Below are 25837 nucleotides of genomic sequence, written 5' to 3'. Positions count from 1 at the left end.
CAAAGACAGTACCAGATATTCTTGTAGCCAAGGTGAATTTAATTGAAGGAATAGACAAGGGCACTTTCTAGTAGTATGTCAGTTTGAATCCAGATAGCATGGTATTTATTTCCTTAATCAAACACTGGAAAACATTCTATGTTGGATTCTTTGTGACTCCATCTGGAATTTGTCATGTCCTTTAGATAATTTAACAGTCAAGAAAACCAAGGCAAATAATGTTAAGTGACTTGTCTAGGGTCACACAGCTAGTGTATGAGAACAAATTTGAACTCAGGAAAATGAGTCTTCCTGACTTTGGCCCCAGTGCTCTATCCACTGTGCCAGCTAGTGGCCCCAGAGAATTTCATTTAGGAGGAAATGTACATTTTTGCTAACAACTAATGGCAAATCATTGTCTAACTAGTACTGGTTATGATTCAGTATATGACACTGCCTCGTTGCACAGTTTCTTTTGCTTAGGTCTTTTCTTTTTCCATCTGCCTGAACACAAGTAACTTGCATGTCACTGCATCACCTCCCTGATGTCATGGTCTTCGTTGAGAATGAAGAACTATCATTTATTAAATGCCTACTATGTCCCAGGCATTAGGCTATGAATTGGAGATGCAAAGAAAAGCAAAAAGAGTTAAGGAACCAATAATCTAATGGGGGAAAAACATGGAAATAATTATGTACAAACAACATAGATACAAGAAAAATTAGAGATAATCTCAGAGCAGAGTCATTAAGGCAGAAGGGAAAATACTTATTCCAAAATTAGTTGAGACTTGAAGGAAACCAGGGAAGACAGGAAACAGAGATGAGGAGGGAGAGAATTCACAACCAGTAAAAATCTACAGAAAGAAGAGGTAGAGTATCTTGTGCAAGGAACAGTAAAAAGACTGGTGTCACTGAACTATTAGAGTCCTCAGTGACCCCATAATTAACATAGAAAGATATGATTTTATCTTGTTTTTCACTTTTAGAAAGAATCTAGTCTCTCTAAATAGTATTTATATTTCCTTTTGTAGATCTGCATCCTAAATAGGCAAGTCTCTATTTGTATATTTATTAAATAGCTCCGATTCATGCCCTCTTCTTATTTGTTATTCATTCATTTCATCACATTCTTTGTGATCCCATTTGAGATTTTCTTGGCAAAAGTACTGGAGTGATTTGCTATTTCCTTCTGTAATTGATAATGGGAAAAGCGAGACAGTGTTGATTAATTTGTCCAGGTCACATAGCATGTAAATGTTGGGATTGAACTTGAACTCAGGTCTTCCTGACTATAGAATCCATACTATCTCTGCTGCACCACCTAGCTGCACATGCTCTCTTAGTCTTCCTTTAATTAATCAGTTCCTTAAGTAAATTATCTATATTCATTGCCTGAATTTTGTTACTTCTCACTCACTTCTCAGCTATTTGTAACCTGGTATCTCAAACTCAAACTGCCATCCAATATTATCAGTCTATTATATCTAAATGTCTTTTCTTAACAAGGTGGCTAATAGATCTATGAGAAACAAGTTACATGAAGCCACATACTCCTGGATACATTTTCTTCTCTTTGCTTCTAAGTTTACTCAACTTTTTTCTTTTTCTTTATCTGTTTGGCTGCTCCTTCTCCTTCTCATTTGATGGATTATTCTGCTTCCCCCAACTTTTTTTTTTTTTTAATCCATCTTCTTCTTTATACTAGTTCAGACCCTCCTCACTTTTTCCTTGTATTATTGAAATATTCACTGGCTCCCTGCTTCCATCTCTTACTTTTCTAATCTAAACTTTACATAGTTACCAAGATAATTTTCAATTATTGCCTTTTTTTATACCACTGACCATTAAGCCTTAAACATTGCCCTCCTTTTCACCAGATTCTTCCTAAGATAATTTTCTCATGAAAGAACTGATATATCACTAACCTAATTAAAAATGTTAGTAGTTCCCTATTGCTTCTTGCATCCAGTCTCTTCAGTTTGCCTTTGAAGACCTTCTAGCATATGGCTTCAGCAAAACTTTTCAGCCTTCTTTTATATTATTCACTTTTAAGAGCTCTATTTTCCAGCCAAGTTGGATTGTGAGTTGTTCTCTGACCTTGACATTATATTTCCTGATTTTGTGCATTTATATAATCCTGCATTTCACTTACTCTGCCTTTGAGAAGTCCCTTCAAGGCTCATCCCAGGTTCCACCTTTACTACAGAGCTACCCATGACTTCCCCCAGCTGTTAACATTTTTTCTTTCCCTAAATCCCTTAGTACTTACTTATTTGTGAGTGTGTACTAAATTCTATTTTCCTCATTATATGGTAAGCTACTTGAGAGTTCTTTTCTTTGTCTTTGTATTTGGAAACCTCCCATAGCATCTGGCTGCTAAATAGGCATTTAATAAATGGCTGTAAATTGAATTGTCAGATTTTGGCACACCATTTTATATTATGATTGTCTCTTTTGAAGAGGGTTAGTTTCATTGATTGGCTATATGTTTTTTTTAATTTTCTGATTTAAAGAACTTTTGTGTGTGTGAAAGGGGAGAGATGAGAATAAGTATTTTAAAAAATATCTATTTTGTGCCAGGTACTGTGGTAAGAGCTTTATATATATTATGTCATTTGATAAGATGGGAAGGGGTTGGGGAGATAGTACTCACAACTTCTTTGAAATGTACTTTTCCTGGCCTATAAAACCTCTTTTTTTCTCCCATCCATGGAACAATTGGTGAAGATAACATATACCTATGGAGGGATGTCCTCATACCAATTATGATATTAACTATTTAATAAGCTACTCAGAATAGTATTGTATAACAGAATAGATACATGATAAAATCATTGAATCATAATCACCAATTGAGCATCTTTTAGGTATAAGATATAATGTTAGTTTTTGTGGTGCTAACAAGAAATATTAGATCCAATCTCTGTCCTCAACAAACTCAAAATCTAATTGGTGAAACAACTTATGTATCTTTTCTATTGTATAATTATAGTTGAGATAACAAAAGGACATATTTGAAGGTCACAAACAAAAATTTATAAAGTAACCTCTATCCCACATGACAGAAATATCTCTGATTTGTTCTTAGGGGTTCCTTTTTTATGGACTGTTAAGCATCTCAGGGACTTTTTGGCTAGTAGCTCTGCATTTTCTCAGATGCCTTCTATCAGTCTTTAAATGTGCTGATCCCTGAATAAAAAGCAAAATACAAAGCAAATTTCACTTAGAAATAGTGGTACCTGTTTCACTATATGTTCATATACTGTATGTTATAGAACTAAAATATGCCTAATAGAATCTGTTTTCATTTTTTGTGTGAATACTTGAATCTTTGAAGAACTAAAATTATAGATAACCCAAAGATTAATAGTAGAAAAGTGGATAGAGAATATTAATATTTTCAAAAGTATAAAGTGATGATCAGAGTGTGAAATGCAGTTTGAGTGTGAGACATCCTTGAAGATGACTGGAAAAGGAAGTGGGTATGAAGCAAGAATGGAAGATGGAGAACTTGAGTCCTTTATTGGTACCTCCAGATGAAAAAGAACAAGAAAGACTATAGACATTGGCTAGATAACCTATGGAAGATTTATGGGAAAACATAGAGGAGAATTGTACAGCAAGTCACTAAGATGGAGAAATGCTTAAGAGATAATTAGCTCCATTAGAGGATGAGATTGCCATACTGATGAAATCACAAATTCATTAAGGTATGGATAATATTAATACTGAATTATTTTTCCTTCCTTTCTGCCTTTCTGCCTTTCTTCTGACTTTCTCCTTACATTTCTTTCTGCCCTTTTCCTTCTCCTTGCCTTCCTATATGCTTGTGTGCCTGTCTTACTTTTCTCTTTCTTTTTTCTGTCCCTATCTGTCTCGGTCTAATTGTCTGTATCCATTCAAAATAAAGTTCATTTGGTCCTTTGAGTTTCATTCTTGGACCTGAAGCTTGTTGCCTGGATTCAGCCTTGCTATGTAGTTCTCACTTTCATTAAACTCTCAACTCTGCATTCTTTAGTTTCATTACACTTATAAACACCAAGTCTTCATTCTCTTATGATCCCATCCCCCTAAATATGCACTCAAGTCTCATGCTCAGGTACTACTAAGCATGTTCACAGACATTCCTTCTACATCTCCTACTATAAAATGGAGCTTCTAAATGTAAGTTTTGAATGTTAATCTGAATAAATAACAAACCTCTTATATTTCTTTTTCCATAGATGATTTAACCTGATGATTTTTCACATTTAAATCTCATAGCTGACATGATATTTAACACTTTGAGATCCAAACTTTTATATAAATTGCTCAGATTAATGGAAGAGGAAATAGCATATTTAAATAGCTCCATCTTAGAAAAAGAAATATAACAAAACATCATTGAGTTCTCTAAGAAAAAATCCCCAGGACCAAATTCATTTACAAGCAATCTCTGCCAAATATTTAAAGAACAATTAATTACAATAATATATAAACTACTTGGAAAAACAGGCAAAGAAGGAACCCTACCAAATTCCTTTTATAACACAAATATTGTGCCAATACTTAAACCAGGAAAAAAAAACAGTGAAAGAAAACTATAGACAAATTTCCCTAATGAGTGTTGATGCAGAAGTTTTAAATAAAATATTAGAAAAGATATGACAATATATCTAAAAGATTATACATTATGATCAGGTAAGACTTATATCAGAAATGCAGGGCTGGTTCAAAATAAGGAAATATGTTAGCAAAACAGGCCATATTAATATCAAAAAGAACAAAAATCACATCATTATCTCAGTGATTGAGAAAAGGATTTTTGACAAAGTACAATACTCACTCCTTTAAAAATACCAGAAAATATAGGAATAAAAGAAGGTCTACTTAAAATGATTAGTGGTATTTATTTAAAACCATCAGCAAGCATTATCTATAATGACATTAAGGTAGCACCCTTCCCTTTAAGAGCAGGGGTGAAGTAAGATGTCCCTTATCACCATTATTATTCAATAGTGTATTTAAAATGCTAATTATAGCAACAGGAAAAGAAAAAGAAATTGGAAGAATAAAAATGGGCAATGAGGAAACAAAACGATCACTCTTTGCAGATAATAGGATAGTGTACTTGGGATAATTCTAGAAAATCAGCTTTAAAAACAAGTTGAAATAATTAACAACTATTAATTAATAACTAATTAATTACTTGCAGACTTGTAGGATATAAAATAAATCCATGTAAATCATTAGCATTTCTATATATTATCAAAAAAATCTAATAATTAGAACCAGAAAGAGAAATTCTATTTAAAAAAATACATAAAATACATGGGTATCTACCTGCCAAAAACAAATTCTGAAGCTACAGGAATAAAATTACAAAACATTTTTTACACAAATAAAATAATATCTAAACAATTGGAAAAATATTAATTGTTCATGGGTAGGTTGAGTCAATATAATAAAAATTATAGTTCTATCTAAATTTATTTACTTGATTCTATTGTCATACCAATAAAATTGCCAAAAAAATTTTATAGAGTTAGAAAAAAAAAACAAAATTCACTAGGAACAAAAGGTCAAGAATAACAAAGGAATTAATAAAAAGCAAATGTGAAGGAAAGTGACCTAGCCATACCAGATTTCAAACTGTATTATAATTTAGTATTTATCAAAGCGATCTGATACTGGCTAAGAAGTAGAGTGGTGAAATAGTAGAATAAATTGGGTATACAATACAAGTAAATTACCACAGTAATCTAGTATTTGATAAATACAAAGATTTAAGCTTTTGAAACAAGAACTCACAATTTGACAAAAACAGTTGAGAAAACTGAAAAACAGTTTGGCAGAAACTAAGTTTAAGCCAACATTTCCCACCATCTTTTGACCAAGCTAAGGTCAAAATGGGTATGTACTTTAAACATAAAAGGTGCTACTATAAATAAGTTATGGGAGCATCGGGTAGTTTGCCTTCTAGATCTATGACTATGGGAAGAATTCATAATCAAAGAAGAAATAGAGAGAATTACTAGATTTAATTTTGATCACATTAAATTAAAACCAATGCAACCATGACTAAAAAGACATCAGACACCTGGGGAAAAAAATTTCTGCAAGTTTCTTTGATAAAGGCCTCATTTTTCCAATATATAGAAAATGGAGTCAAATTTATAAGAATAAAGTCATTCTCCAATTGATAAATGGTCACAGGCTATGAACTGATTTACAGATGAAGAAATCAAAGCTATCAGTAGTCAGTTGAAAAAATACTCTAAATGACTGCTGATTAGAGAAATTAAATTAAAAATATTTTGAGGTACTATCTCGCACTTATCAGATTGTCTAATATGATCAAAAAGGAAAATAGTAAATGTTGCTAAAATTGGGACACTAATGCATTGTTGGTGGAGTTGTGAACTGATCCAAACATTTTGGTGAGCAATTTGGAATTATGCCCAAAGATATATATATCTTTGCATATATATCATACACTATAAAACTGTGCATGTTTTTTGATCCAGCAATATACCTATTAGGTCTATATGCCCAAGAGATTTTTTAAAAACAGGAAAATGAGTTATATGCACAAAAATATTTACAGCAACTCTTTTAGTGGTGACAAAGAACTAGAAATTGAAGGCATGCTCATCAGTTGAACAATGGATGAATAAGTTGTGGTATATGACTTGATGAAATATTATTGTATTATGAGAAATAATGAATGGGATACTTTCAGAAAAACCTGGAAAGAATAACATGACTGATACAAAGTGAAGTGAGCAGAACCAAGAGAATACTGTACACAGTAATAGCAATATTGTTGATCAAGTATAAATGACTTAACTATTCTCAGCAATACAAAATCTAAGATGATTTCAAAGGACTTATAAAAAAGGCTATTCACCTCTAGAAAAAGAACTGATAAAATCTGAATGCAAATTGAAGCATGAAATTTTAATTTCTTATATTTTTGTTTGTTTTTTGTCCATGTTTTCTTTCACAAGATGACTAATATGAAAATGTTTTTCATGATGATACACACACACATTTATACATATATATGTTATATCAAATTACTTGCCTTCTCAATGGTGGAAGAGAGGGAAGAGAATTTAGAGCTCAAAACTTTTAAAAAATGAATGCTAAAATCATTTTTACATGTAATTGGAAAAATATATCTTCAAAAAAGTGATTCAAACCCTCCAGAGAAACAATGAACAACTCCACTGATTAATAAACCTTCTCTACTTCATTTTCCTGGAACCTACATGTATCCCTGTCCTAGGTTTAGGAGACATGGAGAAGTTTAACCTTTCAATGAGTTCTAAGGAGAAGAAAAGGGACTCCCTTCTACTCCTCTATCCCCAACACCAAAAAATGGCATTCTTAAATAATCAGAATTGGCAGCAAAGTCTCTGGCCAATTCTATATGTCTAAAGTGATGTTAATCCTTGAAGTGATTATTTGCATAACCTAAAGAAGAACAGAGGTGGGTTTTTTGTATGTGTTTACATACATTTATGTGTATGCATATATTCTTACTTAGGAGTGAAAACATAGCATATAGTCAATAAACAACAGGCTTTAGAGCCAGGAATAACTGGATTCAAATTCTTCCTCTGATAGATGTTGCCTATGTGGCCATGAACAAATTACTTTATCTCTGTACTCCATAAGTTATGGAAAAATTATTAATCTGTATCAGAAATGGCACTTTATACCATGGGAATCCCCTAAATAAATCACAGATCCAAATAAACAAAAAACTTTAATCATATATGTGCACATATGTATGCATGTTCTTGTAGATGTAAGCACATATGGATGTATTTTATATATGTATATTGTATACATATATACACATGTGTATATGTGTAAAACACACATATATACATATATGTGTATTTGAAGTTCACATTCCAGAATTCCTCATAAACACAGATCAAGACATTTTTATGAAAATAATAAATTGTTACTACCCATATCCTGAAAACCTCAGAGGAAAAAAATGTAACTGAAATGATGCATTGAATGCCTCTTTCCTTTATCTTCTAATTTTCTTTTTATGAGAATTATAAAATCAGTTGATTCTCCCTCCCCCTGGTGTAACTGAGTCCTTACTTGTCTTTGTCTCTTTCTCTCTATATCTGTTTCTCTTTCTCTGTCCCTATCCCCATCTTTCTCTGTTACACACATACACACACACACACACACACACACACAATCACATTGATTTGAAAACCAGTGCCTTGTTTTCTGGTTTAAAACACACACACACACACACACACACACACACACACACACACACACACACAATTGAGCTTGTTCTTTTTCCTTTACTGGCATGCTTCTCTTTCCTTTACTGGCATGCCCTGAAAAATATATTCATCTAGATTGTTTATATTCTTTCACAATCAATTCTTTTAGCTTGATAATGCACATCCTGATTACACTTCATATACAATAATAATAGTAACAAATATTTACATAGCACCTTAAGTTATGCAAAGTTTTTTCACATATTATTTCATTTGATCTCATGATTTGGAGGTTACAGTGTCACTGTATAAAATTAATAGTCAGCAAAAGCACAGGACCAAAATCTCTCACTAGTTCTCACTTGCAGGTTTGGATTCTGCTGTCAAAGCTACAAAAGTAAATTCCCAAGAGGTTTAGCCCAGAGCTATTAGGGATTCATAAATAGGTGACAGCATATTCTCAAACTTGTAGGTACCTTCCATATCTACCAAATAAAGTCAGACAAATGGATGCCACAAATAACCCTGCATTCACACACAGAACTTTCAAGTAGAATCTCCATTTTATCTATAAAGGGCAATGAGTCCCTACCTGGAAGACCAAGAATAGTGTAATATGGTCGGCACTCAGTTAAACCAGAGCTTTGCTTCACACAACTCCTCCAAAGCCCTTCGTACTGGAACACAGATGTGACTGGGTTGTCATACAAGTCCTGGGTGCTCCACATGTCTAGCCCTGTGGCAGCAATACATCCTGCAAATCCCAGGGTAGACAGGAAAAACCCTATCATTTGGCAAAGGGTTGTTGACATGGTCTTTCTTCCCACGTTCTCTTTCCTTCACCACAGGAGATGTAGCTGAGTTACCTCTATGAATGCAGTGGACTGATGGAAAAAATGAGCCTTCTTAACCAAGCCACAAGGAGGGGAGCAGCTCTGTAATCAGTTAGTTTCCCTCTGTTATAGATATTTGCTCAAAGTGTTTTCCTTAGATAGTCCAGTCTCACTCTTGGTAGGCAGGAATTATTTTCCCTTCTGTTCAAAAGCTGGAGTGAGTGAGCTCTTGCCCTTCTGAGTTGAGCTGGCTTGGCTTATTTGAGGAAAGAGAAATCTTCACTGCAATGAAATTCTCTCAGAAGCCTTGCCCCACTCTTCTTGGTTTAAGCCTACACTACTGCCCAATATCCAGAGAACTTATTGGCTGTACTTACTATTTAGGAAGAATGTTTGAAGTGTTTTCACATCATGAAAAAAAAAAGAGTAAGTATTTCTTTTCCATTATGTGACGGCATAAGAGAATTACAGTGGTGATAATATGCCTTGCAATTTTATGATGTTTTAAATTCTTGTATTATTCCTTCACAGATGCTTTCTCACAACTATCTTGTGGATAGCCAGAACAGGTAACATCACTCAGAAGGAGAGGTAAATAGGATTCATAGACTCATAATTTTATAGCTGGAAAACACTTGAGAAGTCATTTAGTTTATGTTCTTCATTTTACAGATGAGGAAACCCTGGCCAGGAGAGTTGCAGGGACATGGCCAACATCACACAAATAGTACAACTAGAACTGAAAATAAAGTCTTCTCTTGGACTTTCAATATCACACATCCTTTCCACTAAACCATAACACAGTCTATTTGAAAATGGGCAGACTTTGAAAATGGATAATTAGGAAGATCCAGGGCATGGAAGAAATCAAAATATACTCCTCATACTATGGAAGCACAAGTGATTATCCTTTACTTCTAATGAACTGGACTGGTTTGACTTTTTATTTTCTCAAGAAAAGAGAGCAGTTGACTAAATTGTAGGTAATTAGTAGAATATGTGAATTGATGTATAGTTATTTACTGTTCAAATCCTTAAATATATCTATGATACAAACCTACTCATGTAGGTATTCCCTTCCATGATGCAGATTGGAACCCATTTATAAGCAGTCTTAAACACAGAATCATAGATATAAAACTAGAAAGAAACAACTAAGTGGTATAGCAGAGCGAGTACAGATAGATTCAAAAATCCCTGAGTTCATATCCTAACTCAGATTCTTCATAGTCTGGGTAAATCACATAACTCCTGTTTCTTTCAGTTTCCTCATTTGTATAACTCTTATGTCATCCTCCCACAAATTTTTCACAAGGCATTCATCTCACATGATGAGAATTTTCTTTACTTTCTCTTCACATTGTGAGGATACCAGTAGAACATAGTCCACTAGTTAACTGTTGCTCTCATCTTGTGATGAGACTAGTTTCTTTTAAAACAATTTCTCTGATGTTATCTTTCTTTTTTAAATTTTGTTTTTAAATAGCATTTAATCTTTTTTATTTTATTTTTTACAAATACACATAAAGGTAGTTTCCAACATTCATCTTTGCAAAGTTTTGTGTTGAATTTTTTTCTCCCTTTATCCTTCCCTCCGTCCCTCCTCCCCAAGACAGCAAGCAATCCAATATAGGTTAAACATGTACAATTCTTCTAAACATATTTCCATATTTGTCATGCTTTGCAAGAAAAATCAGATCAAAAGGTAAAAAATGAGAAAGGAAAAAATAAGCAAGAAAACAAACAACAACGCACCAACAATAAAAAGGTGAAAATACTATGCTTTGATCCACATTGACTCTCCATAGTTCTCTCTCTGGATGAAGATGGCTCTTTCCATTGTAAGTCTTTTGGAACTTCCTTGAATCACCTTATTGCTGAAAAGAGCCAAGTCCATCACAGTTAATCATCACATAGTCTTGTGGTTACTGTGTACAATGATCTCCTGGTTCTGCTCATTTCACTTAGCATCAGTTCATGTAAATCTCTCCAACCTTTTTTGAAATTTTACATATATTATGTCATCAATCACCATCACAACATTGTGAGGTAGGTGTTGTTATTATCTTCATTTTATAAAAAAGGAAACTGAAGCAGACTTATTAAGTGTTTAAGTCCCAATTTAAACTCAGGTCTTCTTGACTCCTAGTTCAGTATTATATCCAATGTGTTTTGATGGTTGTCCCAGTTTAAAATCTATATTTTTATATATTGAATATTATACACATGTACCAAAATTAAACTCATCTTCCTCTGAGTGACATTAATTTTAGTTTTTTGGAAATAATCATGTTTCACACTTTATAGCAATGTGAGTAGAATATAGGTATTTTTAAAAATTGCTCTGTGTTTCTGCAAAGTTTGAGGCCATTAAAGGATTTTTTAAAAGTGTATACTATAAAATTCCATCCAAATCATGTCATTTTATAGTGTAACCAAGGAACTAAAATGTGTTTTATACTCCCAAAGAAAATTATAGCATCTTTACCACAAAAGTTTTCAGTACAACAGGCCAAGGCTCTAATACAGCATATGGATAATAAATCTTTGATTAAAGTTATCTAATACTGGTATCTCTATGTTTAACATTATCAAATGATTTATAAGAATATTATTCCATTTTAGTCTTGTGTACCTAGCCTCTAAATGTTTATAGATGTTTTAACTACACTTCCTTCAAACCTGGATTTCAGGGCACTCCCTAAATTGCTTTTTTTAATGAAAAAAAAATCAATCCATTCTTTAGTGATACTACATTGGGAAGGCAACACTGTACCTTGAGGCAATTCAATGTTATCTTTGTTGTACCCTGTCCCTGCTCCAACTTTCTTTATTCCTAGCAAATACAGTAAGCAAATAGAAAATGGCTCTTGATGAATTAAAATGGAGTTGACCCTGGTTCTCTCCCTCTTTTGCACTCCTTAACATTATTTCTCTAAGATAATATATAAACCGATAGTATAGTTATATAGTATAGTTATAGCTCAAATGTAAGGAGACATTGACAAATGGACAACCTGAATGGAGTCTCTGAGACCTAAGCAACACAGTAGTAGGATTAGAATGAATTATAATATTCTCTAACTAAGCTTGTGGCCTGGGGATTTTGTGAAAGATTATGTTTTGAGAACAACATTAGTTTAGAAATCAAGAACTCTGGCTTCTAGACCTAATTCTAGGCCTTAGATAAACCTTTCTTTTTTCTGAACCTTTGCTTTTTTTAATCTCTAAAATGCTCAACTTTTTTTTTTTTTTTTTTTGGTTTCTTTTCATCCTTAATAGGCCTTGTTTAGTTGGTTCAATGATTAGACTGACAGTTATTATTGGAACAATTCTGGAAGCATTGTATCACTCTGTAGGTAGAGGTAATCTCATTGTACCTTTTCCCTAAATGCAAACTCAAGGGCAATCTTAGCCTTTGATTCGCATCCTGAGTTTTCTTTTGGCTTTGTCTCCAAATGTTCATCTTGTGACTTGGAGTCTTTGTTTATATGACAAGAAAACAGCTGATTTAAAATAAAAATAAAATTTTCTTTTTCTTTTTCTTTTTTTTTTTTTTATGGTCAGGCTGTTTATTAAGGAGACAACCACATTTACAAGTTAGTCTATAGAAATGTCTGCAAATCAAACTTCATGTGATCTAAAAGGACCAAGCATAATGTCAAAAATGGACAACTGTACAGTCAATTCGATAAAAAGTTAATTTAAACATACATAGCCTAGGATCATACTACAGATACACATATCCAGGGGCCACATACCCATCCAATTAGATTTTTTTGAAAATGTTTGTTATCAAAGTGATAAAATTGGTATGGAAACTGGTTGATATTAACGTTAAAAATTCTGTGACAATTAGGAATGGTCTCCGTTGTATTACTATTTTTTACAAAATGTGATTTGAGGGTCTGATAGACTGAAGAAAAAGTCAACCCTTAAGAGTGTTTTATATTATACAAATAGGTTTTATAGAAAAATGATCCAGCAAATGCTTAAGAGTTAAGAATATTTATATTTTCTAATTTTTACACTTTTTATTAACACACAAAAAATAACATTCAAACACTGGAAAAATTAAATAACTTTGGAAGCAGAGCTCAAAGCTTTCTGCTTACATATAAGTGACAATTCAGAGCTGTTGGCACAAAAAAAAAATCCACATTCATAAAACCCTTACTACTATATATCAAACATAAATTAAGTAAATCATAGGCACTAATTTATCAAATCCACATTTCTTTCATAAGTAAGTCTAACCACAGAGTATCCTTAGATTTCCTCAAACAGAAAAATTGGCAGTGCACAAAGACTTCCTAGTTTTAAAAAAAAAAAAACAAACAATTTTTCTCTTCGGGAAACCAGAAGCCAAATATCTGTGATAGAAGAACAGCAGGTAAAAAGTTTGCTTTGCCAGACCCGAGTTCAGAATACCTTTGTAATAAGTGATGAAGTACTTGAATTTTAAAAATATATAAAAAAAAATTTTCAATGACAGACCTTTCTAGTAGCTAGCTGTATGTAGGCCAAACATCCAGATGATTTAATAATCAAATATGAATGATTGACATGACTTTTCCTTTTCTATCTGCTTTTAGAATTTGATGATCTGGGATTTCATGGTTAGGGACATATCCTTCACTAGTGTATGTCAAATTCATTTACATCTTATCATTTGACTCTTATGCGTGTCCTTCCATGAGTCCCTTATGAAGATGTTCCTATCAGTTTTGGAGGGGTTTCTCGATGCATTTTAACACTGCATGGGAACTAGTACAAAAACTGGGCTGTTCCTTAATGTCCTTGTATGACCATCTCACTCCTTTTTAAAAAAAGTCATACTGGGGTTTAATGACGTTCTTTATTCTACTGTCTTCAGACAAAGCCTTATTGGAAAGATGCTCTATCCTACTTACACTAAGAATGTATCTTTCCATTGCTCTTTGAGTCACCTGAAATATTTATTTTGTTTGAGACTGAATTGTAGTTAGATGTATAATCCATTCTTTTAGTCCTTGCTATTGGGGAGGCTGAAGCTGATGGGTTATTTGAATTTGGGAGTTCTAAATGGCAGTAGGATTAATACTAATTAGGACCTTAGCTTAAAAAGGCCAAGGTCTCCCACTGCACCCAAGACCAAATCCAATTGTCCTGATCTATATTTGGCCACTTAACTCAGATTAGTCAGTGGTATAATGTGAGGTAGGTGACCTTGCACAGCTTTCCCTCATTCAAATACAGTTGATTTACATGTCATGGCAACATCTCCTGGATGTCATAGATGTTTTTGAGAAAGAAGAACAAATAACAAGTTTACTATCGAACCTGAGGAACAGGATTTAATGCAAACAAGTTGGGTTTTTGTTCATTTGATTATTTTGTTTTTTGTTTTGGCAGAGAGGAGGTTGGATTTTTAGAAAGCATTTTCCTGAATATAATCAACTCAGTCCTATTTCTTGAAAATCTAAAGAGTCTGCCTAAGTCACAAAGACATGGAGTTCTCAATTATGAGTGAGACAGACAGATAAACAGACAAACAGATAAACAGACATATAAATATCAAGCCTAAGATATCCACCCAGAGACACAGGCAGAAAGAAGCAAAGACAGAAACAGGGAGGGGTATGTTTCAATTTAAAAAAAAAAATCAATCTTGGAAAAAGAGTAGGGGAAAGTCTCTTTCCTTCTGACTTCTTGCTTTGTTTATAGTAAGGATGTTAATATAATTGTGTCTTAGATCCTTAAATAGAGTATCATGATTATAATTGTTAGACAAAGATCAAACAATGCAGGCAAAGAATACAAGACAGTAAAAATAATTTTTGCAAAATCTTCCCAGGTAATAGAATAATGAATTGAACTTTTTCTTTCTTTCTTTCTTTTTTAAAGTTGTGGAAATGGTGCCAATGGCTTTACCTAGGTAAAAAGAAAAGAAGCTGTTTGAAAATATACAAGAAAGACTAAGACACTTTAAAGTGAATAATGCAACCAATTTTATTTAGCCTATATAAAATCAAATATCTAGATGTTTTGAAAACACTTGGATGATTGAATTTTTTACTTCTTATCCAGATGCTCACTGTCGCATAGACCTAGAAGAATGTCTGGTTACTGTATGAACACTTCACTGTTTTTAGTTGATACAGCACTTTTATTCATAAAATGAATTACCACTGTCAAAACATTGAATAAAGGGTCACAATGAAAAAAGCCATCTATTCATTAACTGTGACAGGGTTTGTTGGAACATAGTGAAACCCCAAAGATGTGACTGTAAAAGAAAACTGGTTTCTGATCTTATTCAATAATAAAGAGATCAGTACAACAGAGTTTAATCACTTTCAAAATGAAATACAATCATCTGCTAACTCACTGGTAGAAAACTTTGCAGCATTCAGGAATTCAATGTGTCTCCATGAAGTGTAACCTGACTGACTTTTTACAAAATTAATTATTGAGCCAAAGGCCCAAACAACCTTCTCTTAACTGATTTCCTTATCCTTTAGAAAGCCTTTTCTTCACTGCTGCTAACAGTGGCTTTGACTTATTATTAATATTGGAAACTGTTATTTTCTCCCAGCTAATAACTTTTATTTGTTCCTTTTTGATGTTAGACTAATTTCTCAATAAACTTCCCATTGAACACTCCCTTCAAACAAAATAAAATCTGAATTTAGACTAACAAAAAGATTGAGCCTCATGATACATATAACACGATGCTATATATATATATATATTCCATCTCAATAACAAAAAGATTCCCAACATAGTAAAAATATATCTAGCATCATTCATTGTGGTAGCAAGGAAAAAATATAAAGGAATAAGTAGGTGTTTCTTAATTGGAGAGATAGCTGCTGAAATTGTGATAGATGACTGCAATGGACTAGTATTGCATGGAAAGACATAACAAATATGAGAATGTCAAGGAAATATGGGAAGGTTTGTATGAACTGATGTAGAACAATGACAGTAGAACCAAGAGAATGTTAATGACTACAATAATGGAAACTATTATGTTTGTATCACAAATACAATGAATCACAGGTCCTCTTTTGTCTATTTAGTTTAACAAATATTTATGATGTACCCATCATGTGCATAACACCACTATAGGTCCTTTATGACAGGATCATTCATAAAGATTGCATCTGATACAGTCCTTGTCATCATGGAAATTATAGCCCAGTAGCAAAACAAGGTAATTTGATGTTAAGGTGCATTAATATCATCAGGAAGCGAATAGTACTGTTGTCTTTTGTGACATATCACATATCACTCTAAAATATCACCCTCCTAATTGATTCTTCTCAATAATGAAGGATGAACAATTTGGATATAATGACATCCTAAAAGACAATATGGGGTAATGAGGCAGAGCAGTGGATCACTGGCCTTCAGGAAGAATTAAGTTTAAATCTTACTTCACATACTAACTGAACAACTATGGGGAAGTCATTTAACTCCATTTGCCTCAGTTTTCTCATCTGTAAAATGAGCTGGAGAAGGAAATTGCAAATATTCCAGTATCTTTGCCAAAAAATTTCCAAATAGGGTCACAAAAAGTAGGATGCAATTGAAATGACTAAACAACATGGAACTATATATTTTACTTCATGTCTTCACTGTCATTGCTTCTCACTGCTTTTTATCACTGTTCTCTCCATTTTTTTTTTTGCTCTTTCTCTCTTCTATTTTTCTCTCATTGTTTCTCTTGTTTTTGTTACGATTGTGACCAAAGACTTAGCTTTCATAAACATTATCATCCAATGAAAATTCTCCTTTCTAGTCCTCATTTAATCAATAACAAAAAACCAGTTGTAACCTTTGAATCTTTACCATCATAACTAGGACAGGGTCATAGTTGCTCCAGAAAACTACATTTATGGAGTGTTGTACTTGCTTTGGCCAGTAGTCTGGGGTTCCTATTAGAGTGATACAAGGAAAGAAAATCTAAGAAAAGTCCACATAGCACTCTTGTGGCAATTTAAAAAAATTAATAACTTGTTTATGTATTTGGGGATGGGATGAGAAAAGTGAGGCTAGAGATGTGAAGTCAGAGTACATTCTTCCATTCCAATCTTTTGAAGTGCAGTACACAGGAGCCTAAGTTTGCCTAGGTATTTCTGAAGGAATCTGAGGAATGGCTGTGTGTGTGTGTGTGTGTGTGTGTGTGTGTATGTATGTGTTTAGTTTGTCTGACCTCAGACAGAAACCGTGCTAGTGGTAGTTCTGATGGGACAGCTAGGTGATAGCATGGTGATAGATAAGAGCCAGATTTGGAGTAAGGAAAACCTAAGTTCAAAGTCAGATACTTACTAGCTGTGTGACTCTGGGCAGGTTATTTAACCCTGTTTGTCCCCATTCACTCATCTGTGCAACAGAGATAGTAATAGTACCTATTTCATAGGGTTGTTGTGAGGATTGAATTAGACAATAATTATAAAGTGACTAGCATTGAGCATTGCTATATAAACACTAGATATGTTTATTAGTTTGCCTTCCAGACAAATACACACACACACACACACACACACACACACATGCACTTTTTTAAGCACCTCGGTTCAGTTCTATTCTAGTGCTTAAAGTTGTCAAAAATCTTACCTCTGGATAACCGAGGGCAATTTTCTCCAATAACTATTCCCAAAGATATAAAAAGTACATTTTAAATTCAGCACATGCTTAACATAGTCTTGAACATATAATAGATGCCAAATAAATAATTAATTGGTTAATTATTCATTATCAAATATTTATGAAGTTTCTATTATATATAGTGCCTTCTGCTCAATGCCAAGGGAAATATAAAGTTTAGGTAAGATACAATTCCTGCTTCTGTGGAGCTTTTAGTATAGAAATCCATGAATGAAAGCCTTATGAAAATCCATGTTTCTTTAAATATTCAAAAAAATGCATTTTTCAGGTAAGGCAGAAAGTTTTCCCCTAGGTAATCTTTTCTTTTAAGTACAAAAAAGAAAGGAAGAAAGGGATGAATGGAAGGATTTATATCTAGATTAAAAATAAATTTAGTTGTCCAAAATATAGGATAAAAGAGATTCATTTTGGGGATTGTATACCTTTAAAAATTCTTATTTTCATTGAAAAAACACAACTTTAACATGAACTAATAATTTGTAACACAGTTAGTGTAATTTGTGATTTGTAGCAATAGAATTCCAATTATGGGAAGTACTATTTTCATTATACCTGCTTCTTGCTGGATTATGTCAATAATATAGGGTCAATTCTGGTATTTATATTTTAAGACAGATTTTAACAAATGCCCACAATATCCAAAGAAAATTCACAAGTATAGTGAAGGTCTGGAAATCATGTTTTATGTTAGATGTTTGGAAACATAAGAGGAAAAAAGTATTAAAGTCAGGGAGGAGAAAGATATGATTGCTGACCTCTAGAGTTTGATATGTGGTTATATATAAGGCAGCTAAGTAGCATAGTAGGTAGAGTACAAATTGAGAATATCTGAGTATTAATCTGACCTCACACACTTATTTGTCCTGTGACTGTAAATCACTTAACCTCAGCATACCTTGGTTTTTTCATTTGCAAAATGGAGATAAAAATAATCCCTACCTTTTAGGGTTGTTGTAAGGCACTTGGCAAATCTTAATGCACTTACAAATGCTAGCTATTGAAATTATTGCTACTATTAATGTTATTATTATAATGGATTACTGCAGAAGGGCATTCTTCCACAAATTGATGGAAGTTGCAAAAAAGGCAGGTTTCATATGTATAGAAGGAAGACCTTTCTAATGAATATAACTACCCAAAACAAAAAAAGAGCTGGTACCGGGAAATAGTGAATTATCTTTCATTGGAAGTAATGAAATAGAAGTTAGAAATTAAACAGAAGTTGGATTCTCAGGAAAGCTGTAGAATAATAATTTATCAAGTGGGATCTTAAAATAGATGGCCTCAAAGATGTCTTCCAGCTCTAAAATTCTATGAACATAAAGGGAAACTCAAATAGGCAATTTAAAGCTTGTAATTACAATGATAAAGAAAACAATATACAGCTTATATTTAATGTCTGTTGATATAATTGATATGATAAAAGAAAATATCTGCTTAGTATCATAGACCCCTAATCAATCTTTACCTTCATACTTAACCAAATGAGAGTTGGACTTCTTCAATGTCAGAGACAGGATATGCTTTTATTTTTGAAGGTGAACCTATTCAAAATTGCATAAAATGTAAAACTTCTCACAAAAGTAGCAAGTAGGAATAATACTATTTAAAATTTCAAAGGACAGAATCACATGAATACTTGACCTAATATTTGGTGGCAGAAAAAAAGACAAGATGATTCAGTCACAAGGTATGTGGTATAACGAAAAATGTATTGGAGCAGGAGCCAAAAAATGTGAATTCCAGTATTATTTCTGCCATTTACTGCTGAATATGACTATGGGTCAATCAGGTAGTTTTTCAATGTCTATTTCCTCATCTGTAAAATAGGTTTCGTCTTTGAATTATCTATTTTGCAGCAAAGTTGAGAGGAATAAGTGAGGATAATGTAGATAAAATCCTTTGTAAACATCAAGAGTTCTGTGAAGATGAGCTACTAATTTACCAAAAAGTTATTTTTAAAAATCAACTTAGGTGGAAAGCTTCAATAAAATCCATTATATTATAAGTCTTATTTCAGTGTATGTCAAGATGTAAGTCATTTATTATAACTCTGCCTAAATATATTTTGTAAAAATGATTTTCTAAACATTCTTCATTTCATTTAAAACATTGAGAAAGTCTACTTATAAACAAACACTGAGCAACAGCTTGGCAGCATTATCATGATTGGGTAAAATTCGTGGTAGGTAGTATAGGATATTTCCCATAGTTATGTTTTATAGTTTAATCAGTTGCTGTCCTTTCTTTTTCTATATACTTTTTTCTATTTATATCATTTTATAATAATCTGTCACATATAAAGCTGGCTTTCATCTGACACAGACCAGTTGAATAACTCTGGGCAATTCTCTGATGTATCAATATTCTTGCTAATTCTCTTGGACTATACTTGATAGAGAGTCCCTTTATCCAGGAATTCCAAATACTAATGAAATCACAGATTTAGAACATATCTCTATTTCTATTTCAGACATAATTTAAGACATCTCAAACTGGCTGTTCTGTAGACCTCTTAAATTCAGTGTGTCTTAAAGAGTACTCATTATCTTTTCTCCCAAAATGACCTTTCTTTCAAACTTTTCTCCTATAAAAAAACACATCACCTTCTCAGTCACTTAGGTTTGCAACCTAGGAGCCATCTTTGACTGTTTTCTCACTCACTCCACATATGCAGTTTGCTATAAATTCTTATTATTTCTACCTTCACATCACATCACATACACACTTATTTATGTATGGATGTATTATGTATATGTATATATTTATGTGTGTGTGTGTGTGTGTGTGTGTGTGTGTGTGTGTATGTGTGTGTGTGTGTCCTCCTCTCTGTTCTCATACAGCAGTCATTCTGGTATAAGCTCTTATTTCCCCATAGCTTTCTGGATGATCTTCCTGTCTCAAGTTTTCCCTTCTCCAGTCCATCTTTCCATTAGCTGCCAAAATGATTTTCCTACAAGATAGATATGACCATGTCATATACTTTTTGATAAATCCCAATGGCTTGCTTTTGCTTCTAGGATCAAAAATACATTTAAAGCCCTTCACAGCTTTCTTCCCAATCTTACATTTTATTTCTCTCTATGTACTCTGTGATTTAAAGACATTGCCCTACTTGCTGCTCCTTTCTGACAATTGGATCTTGTGACTACATGCCTTGTAGCTAGTTGTTCCTTTTGTGTTGCCTGCTCTCTTCTCATCTCTATTTCTAACTTCCCTGCCTTAAGACTTTCTCAAAACCCAATTTCTACAAGAGGCTCTTTCTGTTTTTCTTTCCCTTATAGTGTCTTTTCTCTGAGAAAATTGATAGATGTATTAATTAATTATCTTCAAATTATACCATACATATGTATATACACACATATATTTACATATTTATGTGTGTATATAATTCACATATATGTATACATATATAAGTATATCTAAATACATTTATATGCATATGTGTTGTGTGTGTATTTGTACTTAATATATTGTACATATATATTGTCTGCCATATAAGAATGTGAATTCCTTGAAGGTAGAGGCTACTTTCCTTTTTGCCTTTCTTTGTATCCTCAGCATTTATTCTGGCTCCTGGTTTATAGTAAATAGTTAATAAATGTTAAATGACTGACACTGTGATATGGTGAATGATTACCAAATGATGAATCAGAAGACTTGGACTCTAGTCTTGACTCAGTCATTAAATATGTGTTTTATACTGGGCAACTCACTTAACTTTTCTTAACTTCATTTGACTCAATAACACCTCATGAACACCTGACAAGACCGTCATGAGACACAGATAAAATATTGTCACAGAGTTTATAATCTGTTAAGGGCTATATAAGATTGCTATTATAATTTATCTACATAATTTGGTCTAAGTAAAAAGACTGCTACTAGACAAAATTATAAAATAGTAGGAGTACTCCTCTCTTTAGTTCCCTTCTCTTTCACTATTTAAAAAATATATATGTTTATTTTCTTGAAGGTTTGTTACTATTATGGTAAATGGAGTATTGTCCTGTACTATATCATTCTAAGCTCCCCATATCTTTTAAAGGTTTTGAGATGCCAATTAACTAATCTAATGATGTAATTCTATTAAATTAGTCATCTGATTGTATTACTTTCCACGGAGTTAAACAGTTTTCACAGTGGCCCCTTTAGACAATATCTCTATTGTCTGAAGTAAAAGAATAATGATAATGGATATTTTAGCACAAGTGCAAAGAGAGGACATTTAAACTGAGAGTCTACTCCCAATTCTCTGGAGGTAGAAAGGAGGAGGAAGCTCTTTTTTTTCCATCACTGGAATAATGAGAGGGAGAATATATGTTTCTAGTATAGCAGAATGGATTTGCATTTCTGAATGTATTTCTCCATAGAAACACTGATATGAATTAGGTTGTATGTTTAAAGATACTTTATTGGTCAAAATGGGCTTGTCGGGGAAATTTACCTTCTTTTATAATATTATTTCCATAGAAAAATGCTTTGGAGTTCCATGGAAGTATTTTCAATCCTACTTTTGAAATACAATTAGAGGAGAATAAAACCATAAACTTAGTGCTGAAAGGAATTGTCAATCCCACCTTCCATTTTCCTGGAGAGAAGACTGAGATCCAGAGAAGTTAAATGACTTGTTAAAGATTACATAGATAGTAAATGGTTGGACTTGGATTTGACCAGGGACCAGTCAAAATCTAGCACTCTTTCACCTATTCCAAAAGTTTAACTTTCATGCTAGTTACTAACCATATTACAAATTTAATTATTGTTATGGTCACAATGCCGCTATGGAGACACATTTTTAATCTTTCCACATGCAAATTACATAAGACTTTCAGTTTCTTTTTTTTAAGCTGCACTGATTTTTTTTCTTCATCAAATTCAATATATTAAGCAAGAAGTATGACATTCTCCAGCAATTTTGTTCACAAATACACTTCATTTTATACCAGTATTTAACAATACTTCATATAGATTATCTGCAATATCTGCGTATTTTATCTGTTATTGCTGAGGGCAGCACCATCCTTCCATTCCCTCAAGCTTACAAATTAGGAGTTATCCTTGAATCTTCATTATCTCTCAATATATTGCCAAGGTTTGTTGATTTTCACTTTTGCAACATCTTTTGAAAACAACTCCTTCTCTCCTCTAATACTTCCATCACACTGGTAGATCCTTAATTCTCATTTGAAATATTATACTAGCTTGCCTCCAATTTCTCTCCACTCCCAATCCATCCTACATTCTGTCACCAGATGATTTTCCTAAAGCTCAGCTCCAACTATGTCATTTCCATATTCAGTAAACTTCAGTGACCCTGTTACCTCTAGAATCAAATATAGAATCATCTGTTTGACATTCAAAATTATTTACAATCCAGCATCCCCTTCCCTCCTAATACATTTCCTGTCTTCTTGTACCTTACTTCACTTCCACAAATTATTTGATACAGTGACACTGGACTCAATACTGTTTCCCAAACAAGACACTGACATTTTCTCTGGTTGGCCCTCATTTTTTGGAATTCTCTTCTTCCTCATTTCTACCTTCTGCTTTCTCTGGATTCTATCAAATTCCAATTAAAATCTCACCTTCTATGGGAAACTGTTTCCAACTTCTCTAAGTTCTAGCCCCTCCCTTCTTTGAATTTCATTCTACTTTTCCTGGGGGGACAAATAAAGAGTGCCAGTCCTGAAGCCATAAGGACTTGAATTCAAATTTGACCTCAAACACTTATTTTGGTGAAGGTGGACAAGTCACTTATTCCTATTTGCCTGTTTCCTCATCTATAAAAAGAATTGGAAAAGGAAATAGCAAACCATTCTAGTATATGTGCTAAAAAAATCCCAAATGGAATCACAAAAGAGTCATACGCAATTGAAACAACTGGACAACAATTTTCCTGTATATAGATTATTTGTCACATTTTTTTTACTTGTTATGTGCCCTATTAAATTATGAATTTTTTGAATAAGTTCAGGGGCTTTTTTGGGAAACTTTTTATGTTTTTAATACTTAGCACAGAGTTGAACATGTAGATGATTAATAAAATTTTATTGATTGATCTTGCTAAACATCATTAATATAGCCTCTTTGAGGCAATAAACCCAGAGTGTCTTTCCATAAGGGTTATCTGGATTTTTTTATGATTGGGACTATCATGAAATCAAAATACAGCCAACTCTCAATTATGCAGGGAATTGATTAATTCACAAATTGATTAGGATTTTCTCTCTCTATTTCCTAACTTCTGCTACACATATTTGGAGTTTCTTACTACTCATTTGAAATACTGAAAGACAGGCAAAGGCACAGGACCCTGTGTAGTAGTCTACTTGTTATCAACTCTAGCAAAGGAATTATTAAAGTAGAAGGTAGAAAGTGATTAAAATATGGATTTCTTTGAGTTTTGAATTCCATGGATAATTGTGAATTAACTTCATTAATGTCTAGGTGCATGGTGACATCTAGATTAGATGTAAGTACAATAGAATTGCAGGGTCTACCGCTTAGTAGGTACTCAAGTTCTTATTGATTGCTTTATTGATGGAGAGAACTGTTGTAGGTTACTAATGTCTCCCAGCTCTATTATTCTTAAGGAGAAGCTGAGGCTAGGGATACTGCTATCACATCCACCTTTGAAAGTTTGTAGGGCAGAAACTCTCTTTCTCACCTAGTCCAATCCAAAGAGTATTTAATAAACATGTGCATGGACAGACCCTCTGCATATGGGGCTGAGGATATATTCCTCTCCCACCTCAGGTCTGTCTTTAAGGAATTTACTTTCTATTTGGAGAGTACAATATGTGGTAAGCAGATACATGGAATATCTTGTGCCAGACATAAGATTCCTTAAGAACTTATTGATTACAAATGATCATCAATTTCATTGCTGGTTTCCATTCTCCCCTCTGGATCTAATCAGATCATGCCAGGTTCCTTACCTGGCAATCCCAGGATGGTAAAGTAACCTCGGCACTCAGTGAATCCCGAACTCTCTCTGACACAGGAACGCCATAGTCCTTGGTAGTTGAATACAGCAGTCACAGGGTTGTTGTAAAGATCTTGGGTGCTCCATTGATCCATGCAGGTTGCTGCAATGGTTCCAGCAGTACCAATTATAGAAACTACAAAGCCCAAGCCCTGGCAGGCTGTCACCGCCATGATGTCTCTCAGCCTCTTTAGATGACCCTGCAATATGGAGCTCAAATGAAAAGTTCTCCTTTGAGCAATTCAGAATAAGAAAGGCACTTTTACCTTGAGACATAGTATACGTCACAAATAGGACGTAGGAAAAGACTCACCTGTGCCACCCAAGCTTGCTTAGTCTCCTTTATCTAATTCAGTGAGATAATTTCCAGAACTTGGTACCAAGAGCCATTTGTTATTCACTGTGTGCACACACTCTGCTCTCTGTTTACTTTCTGGGGGAGTTTTCATCCCCTCTGATTAACCTAGAGCCCCTCTGCTGTTGGGGAAAAACAGAATGAAAAGAGAGAAAACCAGAGGGGGGGCAGTTGGAAAAAAAATAAAATTAGGACTTTGTGTCAATGAAGCAAGAAAAAAAATTACAAAGTGCTTCCATCTGTAAATTATCACATAGGGAACAACAAAAATTTTATGGGGATCAAGTTTTAACAAATAACCTATAAGTGACTCCAAAGAATTGGAGAAAACAATGTCGTGAAGGAATTATATACCAATTTTTTGGATCAGTCAATAAGCAATTATTAAAATACTTGTTCTAGGCACTCTGCTGGGAATACAAAGAAAAGCAAAAGAAGCTTTTCTAATTATTTTAATGAGGAGATGATATATAAATAATTAGACAAAAATACATGATATGTATAGAATAGATAGAAAAGAAAGAGAGGAAAGCACTAGTGGCTATGAAACTTGAGAGGACTCCTATTTTTGCTATTGGTGGTGGTGATGGTAGTGGCCCTTCATTCCTTTTTTTTTTTTTAATTTTCAGTGGTATTTCATTTTCTCAAATACATGTAAAGATAGTTTTCAACATTCATTTTTGTAAGACTTTTTGTTCCAAATTTTTCTCTTCCCCTCTTTTATCTTTTCCTTCCCCAAGACAGCAAGTAATCTGATATAGCTTAAACATGTGCAATT

The 25837-nt window shown here is 33.3% G+C and overlaps 1 protein-coding gene across 3 annotated transcripts in view; it reads right to left on the bottom strand.

The window, feature by feature from the left end:
• The window catches only part of CLDN18 (claudin 18), a 49076-nt gene extending 24127 nt beyond the window's left edge, over nucleotides 1-24949 (bottom strand). For 2 of the 3 annotated variants that reach the window (XM_051985617.1, XM_051985618.1), the window contains exon 1: nucleotides 24658-24949. In XM_051985617.1, the coding sequence (XP_051841577.1) occupies nucleotides 24658-24877 (220 nt within the window). In that variant the 5' untranslated portion in view covers nucleotides 24878-24949. Of the gene's footprint in view, nucleotides 1-8817; nucleotides 9275-24657 lie in introns of those variants that run through there. The other variant, XM_051985616.1, reaches the window with a different exon arrangement.
• Nucleotides 24950-25837: the final 888 nt, after the last annotated feature.

The sequence above is a fragment of the Antechinus flavipes genome, chromosome 3 (assembly GCF_016432865.1).
Source record: "Antechinus flavipes isolate AdamAnt ecotype Samford, QLD, Australia chromosome 3, AdamAnt_v2, whole genome shotgun sequence".
NCBI lineage: Eukaryota > Metazoa > Chordata > Mammalia > Dasyuromorphia > Dasyuridae > Antechinus > Antechinus flavipes.
The sequence above is the reverse complement of the archived record's forward strand: the minus strand, read 5'-3'. Positions and strand labels throughout refer to the sequence as shown.